Here is a 12,438-nt window from a genome sequence, read left to right as displayed (position 1 = left end):
TAAACTAAAATACTCTGAAATCCATAAGAAAAACCCCAAAACCAAGTTTAGAGGTTGAGAGGAAGTTGAGAAAGGTGTGGAGACGAATGAGGGGTTGTTGACCCTTTTATATGCGGATTTTTGATATGTGCGTCGTGACTATAAAGGTGTGCGTCGTGCACTTAGGCTAATGTTTCTCCAATAATTTTCGTGTAAGCTTCAATGTGGTGCGTGTTTCCACCTTCTGGAAGCGTGTGTCATGCAAAATGCATATTTTGTAAATTCCGTACCTTTTTCATACGAGCTCCGTTTCGACGTTTTTTATATCCACGCATAGCTATCGACGAGATCTACAACTTTCATTTAGACTCCGTCATCTAGGTCTCATTTATTTTTAAAGTTATATTTTTATAGGATTAGACTATTAAAGTCTGTATAAAAATCATAACTCTTCCATTTGACATATGTTCTTATCTATCTTTAAATCGATGAAACTGTATCTATGAGATCTTCAACTCTCATTTATATTGTTTCGGCTAACAATCAAGTGATTTCTATTTCGGTTTCTGTGTCTCGCACTGTTGCGCTGAAACTTCGAAAAATCAAAACTTCCTCATATGAAGTAAGATTTGAACATTCTTTATATTCACACTCTTAGTTTAACGACTATTATGACTTTCGTTTAGATTATTTTCCCTAAATAATCTTCTATTGAAAACATCTATTTATTGTTGTGACAAAAAATTATCCTATTATTCATTAATCGTCTAGCCCTATCTTGTGGGTGTTACAATTATCTCTCATTTAGGATGATTACGTCCCAGAATCATCAACAAAATAGGGTTGGATGATGATCCCATGTCACCTTACCATCCTAGGTAATAATTGTAACTCCTTTGCCTTCAAACTCTTGGACTCTTTAGCTACTGGCGGTGTTCAACCTTGCACCCGCTCTTCATTCCTTGCCGGATCTTCGGTCCCAACCTTCAATTTACAAACTCGGTCTTCATCGAAAACTCCTAATCCTTCTAGAATAGACTTAACCCATGATAAGGTCTTTATTCCGGCTAACATACAACCCGAATGGTCAGAACTAGCATATAACTTTTGGGATTGATAAGGAGGATTATGCTTCTAAACTAAAACCTTATCTTTCATAATAAACTCGCATACCCTGAATGATAGTTGGGTGTACAGATTGTTATGGTAAGAACACAAAGTTGATTAGGAAAAGGTAATGGAAACTAACACCATAAGCCTCGTATAATGGCGGTGAATGTGGGTTGCACCTGATCTCACATCGGAGGGTTCCACCTTCACTCCTATGATAAGGTCTCAAATGATATAGAATGTTTCAGTTTAGATGCATAATCCTCCTTATAATGGTGTGCGACAATGGGTTACACCAGATCCCACATTGGCTTGGAAGGAGAACGAAACATTTCCTTATAAGGGGTGTGGATACCTTCCTTTTCACAACACGTTTTAAATTCGTGAGGGCAATAGATCCCATAAGAACTATGTAGTTTAGCGTGCCCGAGTGAGAGCAATTTAGGGATGGGTGACCCCCCTAGGAAGTTTTCATGCTAGGAGCCTAAAGCGGACAATATTGTGATATGTTCCAGAGGGGGATGTTACACGGGACCATGTCTTGGCAAAGACGTTAATAAAAATGCATTGTTAAAAATAAACTACGCTTGAAGTTTGGATTTTTGTAGGCTTCAAAATGGTAAAAAAAAATAAATAAATAAACATTCAAGTGGAATAGCATTGATTTTCGTGAATTTTGGGTGAAAACTGGGATTTATGGAGAGAAAAAATAGCGAAAAATATCACATTTCAGCCATTTGCGCGGCCGCAGTGTCCACCCACGCAAGATTGCACGATCCAGGTCTTGCCTGTTCAAGTTACAGCTAACAATGCCTCAAAATCAGGGTGTTAACTGATGTATGCATGTGGCCGACCCCCTCACCTGCATAAATTTACGTGGCCAGCTCTCCCACCCTTGCAACTTTGCACGGCTAAGACCTTCAAGTTTGTGAGGGTACCTATGCAAACTTGCGAGACCTGATCCTCCACCCGCATAATGTTTTACGACTCACACTTTCCACCCATGCATCAGTGTGGCACCTCAATGTTGTATCCTTACTCCTCACCGCGACCTCCACCACCTAGATCTCGATATGATCCTTCCTTACTATCATCCTAAGCATTGAGGACAATGCTTAATGTAAGATCACACCTTATGATCTAATGAGTCAAGTACTCTATACGCTGACTTCCAGCGCCAGTGCCAACATCAGCACCAACGCCAACGCCTCAATACCTTATCAGCGTCAACGTGAAGATAGTGATCTTTTGTAATCTTTGTATATTAGATAATTATATGGATTTGTATAGAATAGATAGTAGATCCGATATTTGGGTGATAAGGATTAGTTCTTAGTATATATTAGATACAATCCCTTGATTGAAGGGATATACTACTATAGTTTAGTATATATTCAACATTAGGGTGAAACCCTAATGTTAACATCTTGGTGACTATCTTTGTGACAACTGCTCTCTTGGTGAGAACAACCCCTTTCTTGGTGAAAGATATCTTTGTGATTAGTTAGTGTTCTATACTTTTTCTGTTATTTATATTGATTAGCTATTTTGTTATTGTTTATTATACTTGAAGTGTATCTGATCGATACAAACCTTCAATTAATATCACATTAGGTTTTTGATACACTCAAGTTATCATGTTGACTTCCTATAATCCCAAATCCTTTGGTCTCAACAAAATTCCTCCTTTTGATGAGCACAACTTCGCCATGTGGAAAACTAAGGCCATTGTTGTTCTTGAAACCATGGACTATGAGATGCTTAAAATTATTGAAAAAGGTCCTCACATTCCTATGTATCAACCTATGGTCAACAATGCTCTCGTTGGTCATTTGAAGCAAAAACTAGAGACTAGTTATGACGACGATGACAAGAAATTGATTAGTCTTGATGTGAAATCTAGATTAGTAATAGGAAACTCTCTTCCCTATCACGTGTATCATTTTGTATAGAATTATGATTTGGCTTAAGAGATGATGGATACACTAACATTGGCTTATGAAGGCACTATGGAAGTTCAAGCCACTACCATCAACAACCTCAATCGGGGTGTAACATCCCAATTTTCAGGTATGAATTTAAAAGCTTCTATATGTATTTTCAGGGAAACTTGACGAGTTGGAAGGCTCCAACTCGTCGTGTAGAATGTTTAATGCCTACGTATATTTCAATGTCTGCTCGACGAGTTGGAAGGCCCCAACTCGATGAGTTGAAGGTTGGACATGAAAACCCTAATTTTTAAGTTTTGCACCCTATTTAAAGGACTTAACTCTCATTCTTGGCCTCCTTCATCGCCTCCTTGTCCAGAGAAAAACCCTAGTTCATGCTTTTTCTCTTATTGTGTGTGTGAGCTTAAATAGTGAGTTTTGGTGCTCTTTTGGAAGGAACAAGAAGCTTGAAGAAGTTGGCTGAAAGGGGAGGTTGTAAATCTGGTATTTACTCTGTTGTGGCAACCGTTTTGAGGTATAAAGTCTATACCTTGGACTCTTATTTCTTAGATCTTCTTCTGTGAAAAGATATTGTTATTCTTGATCCATATTGGAGTCATTCTTGGAATGATGCATTGTTTGAAGTTGCCACTTCAGATCTGGATGTGTTATGACTCTTTGAGCCTAAAGTTCCACACTTTATCAATTATTGGCCCTCATTCATTCCCTAAATCCCTTGATAAGCCTTATTTGAGTGATTTAGCCCCTTTGATGCCATGCATGGACATAAAGTTAGCAACTTTACGTGGTATCTCGGTCCTAGGGGACCAAATGTGTAGTTTGGGGCTTTGGTTTCGCTTAGAAGTGTATGAATGTATTAAGACTAGAAAACTCGACGAGTTGCTCTGCCAACTAGACGAGTTGGTTCGGGTTTTCCCGCTTTCTGGATGTTGAAGAACTCGGCGAGTTGGCGAGGATTTTTCCCGGTTTTTTGAACACTGAAGGAACTCGATGAGTTGCTAGATGCACTTGACGAGTTGGGTTAACAGGGACTGTTGACTGTTGACTTTGACCATGGTTGGCCAATTTTGACTTTAAGGGGTATTTTGGTAATTCAGGATTTTAATGAAGTAAGTCACATGGTGGTTGTAGGCAATCGAGAATAGAGCTGAGAGTTGGGGTTTGATCTTCTTGATTTATCACTACTTGTGATGTGAGTTTTCCTCACTATACTCAAGGGTCGAAGGCACCAAGGTCAGCCCTTTGGATTGTTATCCTTCTTTATTATTGTTGTGATATGTTAGATCGGTATCCAGGTAGATAAGATGTTTCTATGTGGTTATGATTGGTAAGATCGGTATCCTAGTAGATAGGATGTTGCTATGCTTAGTGATCTGTAGATCGGTTTGATTGCATGTAGACTGTTATGTGATTATCTGATATATGTGCATATGTTTGATCGGTGGTTGAGGCTTTTCTGCTTTGTGCATGAGCCAACAGACCGGGGCATTCCAACCCGATGGTTGTGGGCTTAGAGTATTCCATCCCAAGGATGATTGCACTCATAGTATGTGAGCATTCCAACCCGATGGTTATGGGCCGAGGGTATACCATCCCGAGGATGATTGGACCCATAGCATGTTGGCATTCCAACCCGATGGTTAAGGGCCTAGGGAATCCCAACCTGATGGTTGATTGGGCCCATAGTATGTTGTTATTATATGTGTGTCATTGTTATGCGGGTATTTTGGGGGAACTCACTAAGCTTCGTGCTTATAGTTGTGGATTTTGTTTAAGGTACTTCGGATGATCGCGGGAAGGCGAAGGCTTGATTGTGCACCTCCTCATTTTTCATTTTGTGATTTTTGGGAAAACTCTGATATTGAATTATTCTGAAAATAATTTGTAAATAATGGATGGTTTTGAAATGTTTGAAAAGTTTAAATTTTACATGAACTTTATGGATGTGACAAGTTGGTATCAGAGCCTTTATTTGAGTGAATTGGAGGAACACTCATGTGAATCCAGTCTCAAACTAAGGAAAAAATTTTCAAAATGATTTTCAAATGGTTTTCAAGTAGTAAAAAAGGATGCGATGTGTACGATTAGCCGGAACCAGTAAGTAGACCCCAAAATACCGTATTATTATTTGATATTGTGATATGTTAGAACAACATGCTAGTGATAGGCTAGGGATCTTCAGGAATGGCATCATAAAATTGCTTGATTATATGATGCCTGATAGCCTAGGGTTTTCCTTATGCATCATAGTTGTACATAACTAAGATCTTATAGCCTAAGAATGTTCGGTTTGGCCTTATTTCCTGTTCTTGTTTGATGAAGGGCTTAGAATAGGATCAGATATTCGAATGTCTATAGGGTCCAACGTTATGTATGGCTAGCATATTCAAGTGTTTCAGGGTTGGTGGGAGTTTCATGGATGAGTTGTGCGGGGTTAGTCGGCCAGTTGTGAGATGTTTAGCCTTCCTCTAGGAGCGAGGATTGGGCGTTCGCCTATGCTTATGTATATTGTTAGGGCATTGTGATGATCCTTGAGACAAATATGGGTAGGTGTGGAAGGTAGTATGGGTCTGTACTACTGAAAGCAAAGGACCCATACGCGTAGCAAGGAAGTCACAACCCCTAGGGTTTTGCTGGGAGTTGGTTCCCCGTTATTATATGGAATGTCTGATATCTTCCTGGTATATTTTTAGTATGGTCACTATGAGGCGATTTGAAACCAGACCAGGATCAAGAGCTGGCAGTCAGGATAGGCCAGAATTGACAGAGGATTGCGTCAGGGAAATCATCCGTGAGGAGGTGGTTGAGATTGTCCGAGGTCAGATTTCAAAGATGTTCGGGTCTATCAAGACCGCGATGATGGAGTATTTTGATGACATATACGCAACCATTGCTGAGACTGCTTCTCCTGCAGCATCTGCAGTCGTGGCGGCTACAAATAGCGGGGCTCGTCCGACTTTTCAGTATCGGGACTTCGATAACATGAAGCCCCTGACTTTCGACGGAGTTTAGGACCCGACCATAGCCATGAGGTGGCTACCTAACGTGGAGAAATGCTTTTTCACGTGTTCACATTATCATAGCCTCATGGCTATGGTCTTGAATCAAGAGAATGGTGCAAAATATATGAGAGCCTAGAGGCTCTTATTTATAGAAATTAAATTTTTAAAAACCACCTTCTATAGTTACTTAAATGACTAAACACCCATTTATAATACTATTTTAAATGGATTTAACGATATTTGGACTAAACTAATGTCGAAAGTACTCAATACTAGTCTTATAACCACCACATCGTCAATACCTTTCTAATGATATATACATATATGTGTGTGTGTGTGTGTGTGTGTGTGTGTGTGTATATATATATATATATATATATATATATATATATATATATGATTTATACTTTATTTTAATACGTAAATATGCTATTATAAATTATAACTCGTTCATAAAAAATCCGTTTTGTCGTTCTTTATATCCACACTTAGCTATCGATGCAATTTACAACTTTTGTTTAGACTCCGTCGGCTAATTTTGGCTTTATTTTTGTCCATATTTTTATAACATTAAATGATTTTTATAAATCATAACTCTCTCGTACGGACTCCGTTTTTGGCATTATTTTTCTCAAAATTTTTACTTTAAAGAGTACTATGATTTTCTTTTTGGTGGATTTAGCTAAAAGTCAACCATTCCATTCGTAGCTTTTTACGTCATACATTCATTGTGCGCGGCTGAATTTTATATCTTAAAAAAATCATATCTAATTCATACGGAGTCGGATTTCTATGAAATTTATATTTTCAGGATCGGCAAGACGTGTACTTTCTATATATATATATATATATATATATATATATATATATATATATATATATATATATATATATATATATATATATGTTCTGGCGAACGTATTTTTACGATTTATGGACGATTTGACTGATTTTTCCAATTTTATTATATTATAATAATCATGAAATACATAATATTCACATAATTCTTTTTTATTAAATCAAATAGATTAAAATTGTTGACTATAACGCTTATTATATTTCAATTGACTAGCCAAATCTGCGGGTGTTACAGACGTTGACACCTCTCAAGCTGTCCAAGGGTTGAGTCAAAATCTAAAAATACTTGGTCCTTGACAGTGTTGTAAATATCAGCCTAGGCGGCCGCTTTGGCGACGCCTAGGCGCTAGGCGGTCTGCAACTGATTACGATTAGGGGTGCTTGGCGGAAATTGGTCAATATCGGTAAAACTCAGACTAGGCGGTCCTCCGCGGTCTTTGGCGGTCCTCGACGGTCTTTGGCGGGAAGATTTTAAAAAATTTGAAATTTGAAATTTTCAAATATTACACCAAATTTTTCAAAACTTCAAACTTTTAAATTTTTAAATAATCAAATTTTCAAATATTATACCAAATATTTCAATTTTTCAAAATTTTAAATTTTCAAATACTATTTTTACTTAAGATATATTAAGTTTTAAAATAGTTTTATTAGTAATTTATGGTCTCCGATTAATTCCCGCCAAACCGATTACTCGTTTGACCCCTGTTGACCGCCAAGTTACCGTCGAACGATTTTTACAACCTATATATATATATATATATATATATATATATATATATATATATATATATATATATATATATATATATATATGTTTAGGTTAATTTGAAACCATGCTAATTTTGTGAGACCGTGAGACCAAATCTAAAAATAATTTTAAGATGCAAAATAAAAGGAAAATCCAAAAATTCTTTGTTTTAATTATTATTTTTGGAACTTTATTTACCTAAAAATTATTTAAAAAAATAAAAATAAATAAATAAAATTACCATTTTTTTTTTAAAATACGTGAAATATTCTAATAGAATATTACACTATACATTTCTAATATGATTTTTAGAATGTTTAGAATATTCTACTAGATTTTCCAGATATGTAGAATATACTAAATATTCTACTAAAATATGTAAAAAAAAATATATTTTTTGTATTTATTTTTATTTTTTTGGTATTTTTTTTATTGTTTTTTTTTTTTGGAAAATATATATTCCGAAAATAATATTGGAAAAAAAAATTTCAAAAATTTTCAATTATTTTGCATTATATATATATATATATATATATATATATATATATATATATATATATATATATATATATATATATATATATATATATATATATATATACTAAAAAAAAACCTAAAAAAGTGATTAGATTATTCAATTTCCCTAGATTTAACCCTACTAATTACCAACCACGATAACAAAAGTTATTTTTATACTTTTCATGTTAATTGATAATTAGTGAACATTTTATTATAATTATTAGTTGTTTATAAAAAAAAGTTAAGTATATTCGTATCAAATATTAAATTAAAAATGATTGGTTTGTTTGGCATTCATTAGAGTATACAACACTAATTTTTCCACTGATATCTTATTTAATGTTCGAACTTTAGGTCTTCATAATGTCCATTAAAACGTATAAATATGGTATTTGATTTTTTTATTAACTATTTTCATGTATCCGTAATGGATCCAGAATTTTTTTTTCCATAAAAATTAAACACGATCCATATTAAAGATTAATTAATATTTCTTATTGTAAGATGATATAAGTAAATGATAATGGGTAGGCCAGGATTAAGAGATGAGGAACATATAAAATGGAATTTTGCTTTCTAATTGTCCCCAAAAGGATCCAACTTTGTGTTGTTTAATATTCTGTCTTTTAGCAACTTGTAAGTTTGGTTGTTTTCCATTGTTCCAAAAATGAATTTTCTAGTTAACTTCTTTAATTACTCATGTAAAAAATACCAATTTTAATAAAATTTATGAAAATCTTCATTAAATATCTAAAATGTTTGTTCAATGAATATAAAACAGACATTATACAAACTTAATTAATGATTCAATATTGTCACATCTCGCCACAATTTAAAGTCATTTTAAGGATCAATTCCCAAGATTTTTTCGTTCGGAGTTCAATATGCAGTTGATGACCGACTTCCATTCCAAATCCGGACAGGGTGTTTAGGTGAACATTAATGCACTGAGTTGAAAGAGATTTCGCATTCGGTTGGTATTTTTGAGCAAAATGATAGACGTATTTGCGAGGGATAATCCTACTAGATGAAATTATTTAGTTACAATCAACTTAAATGTTTTGGGTGGAGAAAATGTTTTAAAAACCGGTTTTTTAATTAAATGAGTATGGTGACCGGTTCCCGGTTCAATCGATTTAACCGGTTCGACCGCCAAGTAAACCGGTTTATATATTTTTTATATTTTTTTCTATTTTTCTACACATACATACATATATAAATCATAAATTTGATGTTTACAAGTTCAAACATTAAAAATACATATAAAAATAAATTGTAAATAAATCCAAATACATTAAAATAACATATAACCATAAGTTTTAGTGTTTTATATCAATCCATATACGTCAATAAGAAAATAAAGTATAATACCGAAACTAAATATGGTTTTGGACGAATAAAAACACATCAAAAAACTTTATAACATTTAGCATATATTTTTATTTTGAAAAAACTAAATAGATATGAAAAAAATCACCAATGTTTATTATGTAAATGGTTCTTTTTCATGTTTTCTTATTCGGTTTAACTGGTTTATTTTGATCGGTTCAACCGGGTTTTTCTAAAAACCGGCCGATTCAATCTGGTTTAAAAATCAATGTAAAACCGGTGATAGTTGAACCGCTTCCTCCCCCGGTTCCCGGTCCAACGGGTTCGACCGGCCGGTTCAAACCGGTTTTTAAAACATTGGGTGGAGATCGCGTCTAAACACGGTGCCTACCAAATTCAGGGTCAGTCCAGACGGTGGACAACCCAAGCGACCGCTCAAGGTCCACGTCTCCTGGGGATCAAAATTTATAGGCTATGTAGTGTATGTATATAAAAAAAAATACATATTACCTAAATGATTTTTAGGACATAAAGCTAGTTTAAACTCAAACTAGCTCAAAAGATAAACAAATTTGCTTGTTTGTTATTGCTAATTGAACATGTCTATAGTGAAAAATAAATGATATTTTAAATCTTTAATATATTTGTCTTTGAGGACCATTTTTTGCTTTTCGCCCCGGACCCCGTATACGTTTGGACCGGCCTAACTAAATTTATTCTGCACAAAGCTGAGGGATTGATATCTTATTTTATGTTCGAACTTTAGGTCTTCATATATTTTTATTTAAAGAAAACTATATAGATTTTACAAAATTTACCAAAGTTTATTATGAAAATGGTTCTTTTCCATGCGTTTTTATTTGATTTAACTGGTTCAACCGATGTATTTTGACCGGTCCAACCAGGTTTTTCTAAAAATCAGCTGGTTCAATTCGGTTCAGAAATCGACATAAAACCGGTGATAATTGAACTGTTCTTTTTCCAAGTTTCCGGTGCAACCGGTTCGACCGGCCGGTTCAAACCGGCTATTAAAAAACATTTCATTTCAGGGGCTTCATTTAATTCCACTTTTCAACTATTGGACATACTATACGGAACACTATGAGATTATATTACTTTACTCACGTGATGGAATAGATAAAGTACAATCATTGTCAATGATGTTATGTCAACTTGCTATACAGATTTAATAACTTTATTTTACCATATGCACAGAATATAATAACATGATATAATGACTTAATACTTGGAATTTAATCATTTATATTGCAATTGGTGAGATATATAATCCACTACTAGATTATCCATGAAACACCCTATATAAGGAGGCGAACTTATAGATCGAGAACCCACAAACCTCTTCTATATCTCTCATTTTTCTGTCTAGCTAGTTGAATTTCAAGACCTCAATTATAGATGAAAACACCGTACTTTTTTGTTTTCTTCTTCTTCTTCTTTTTAGGAATATCAGCATATCCAGGCATAAAAAGACAACACTATCCATGCAAAAACTTAGTTTTATATTTTCATGACGTTATCTATAATGGCCAGAATGCTGCTAATGCAACTTCTGCTATTGTAGGCGCACCCCAATGGGGAAACCTCACAATATTAGCAGACAAGTTTCATTTTGGGAATATAGCAGTTTTTGACGATCCAATCACATTAGATAACAATTTTCATTCTGTTCCAGTAGGTCGGGCTCAAGGGATGTATTTTTATGACACCAAGAACACATTTACTGCTTGGCTAGGGTTTTCCTTTGTGTTGAATAGTGCACAACATAAAGGAACCATAAACTTCATTGGGGCTGATCCGATTATGGTGAAGAGTAGGGATATATCGGTGGTTGGTGGGACTGGAGATTTCTTCATGCATCGGGGAATTGCAACTATTATGACTGATTCTTACGAAGGAGAAGTGTACTTCAGGCTTCGTGTTGATATCAAGTTTTATGAATGTTGGTGATCACACTCATCATAGAGAGTAAATTATCTGCCGACTGTAATAAAAGTCTGGGTTTATCAAAGCGTGCTGCAATAAAACAGTCTCTTTTTTTTTCATGAGTTTAAAATGGTCGTGTAAGATGTTTGAATTACATACATAATTTTGTTTGTATGCACGTTATTCAAGATTAATTGCTACAATATATCGACCTTCTTAATATTTTGGATTTTTGGCTTTAAATAATAAGACATTCAAGAGTAAACGGTATTATTTACCAAGATAGCTAGCCAAAACTTATACAATTTAAACCCGGCTCTTTGTGGAATTTGAATGGAACCACTTATTAGTATGCAAGTGGAAACATTGACATGTCCCCATAGGCACAAAGAGTTTAGTGCAACATATATTATTTCAGTTATAAAAGCCCGGTAACAAAAATAACTAAAACCTTCAAGCCCTTGATAGCAAAAGCAATTAGCTATGGGTGCTTCATCCCATACTGATTAAAGATGTTATGCAAAGCAATTCAACAAGGTGGGTTCCATTATTCCATGCTTTATGTCGAATGATGAGCAGTGACGAAGCTAGATGAGACGGTGGGGTATTACATAATCTCCAAAAACATGTTTTATATATAATTATTTGTAAACATGTGTTATATTATTGTATCTCCAGACAAAGAGATTGTGCTATGTTTTAATGATTGAGATAGAAAAACTATGTAAAATATATCTTTTCCGGTTGCTACAACAAATGTAGAGAGAATAAATTGCGGAATCACATAAATGATCATGTTTTAAATGATTTTTTAGTCACTTTTCATTGAGAATGATTTGTCTACAAGTTCTTGATGACGATATCATTGATCGATTTCAAAACATGACGATTAGGATGATTCAGTTGTAATTTTTGCTTAATTTATATGTTTTTTTTTAAATTTATGCCTTTAAATATTAAGAATCTTTTTGCATTAATATCTTGAATCTTGACAATA

General features: G+C 34.4%; 1 protein-coding gene across 1 annotated transcript; it reads left to right on the top strand.

Annotated features, from left to right (window-relative positions):
- Nucleotides 1–10,831: 10,831 nt before the first annotated feature.
- LOC145091515 (disease resistance response protein 206-like) lies at nt 10,832–11,615 on the top strand. The gene has a single exon (XM_079029256.1). It carries the CDS (start codon nt 10,914–10,916, stop codon nt 11,463–11,465), a length of 552 nt encoding a protein of 183 aa, XP_078885382.1. The 5' UTR covers nt 10,832–10,913; the 3' UTR covers nt 11,466–11,615.
- Nucleotides 11,616–12,438: the final 823 nt, after the last annotated feature.

This window comes from Lactuca serriola, chromosome 3, assembly GCF_051521515.1.
Source record: "Lactuca serriola cultivar US96UC23 chromosome 3, Lser_US96UC23_V15, whole genome shotgun sequence".
Lineage (NCBI taxonomy): Eukaryota > Viridiplantae > Streptophyta > Magnoliopsida > Asterales > Asteraceae > Lactuca > Lactuca serriola.
This window is presented reverse-complemented; position numbering and strand designations above follow the sequence as displayed.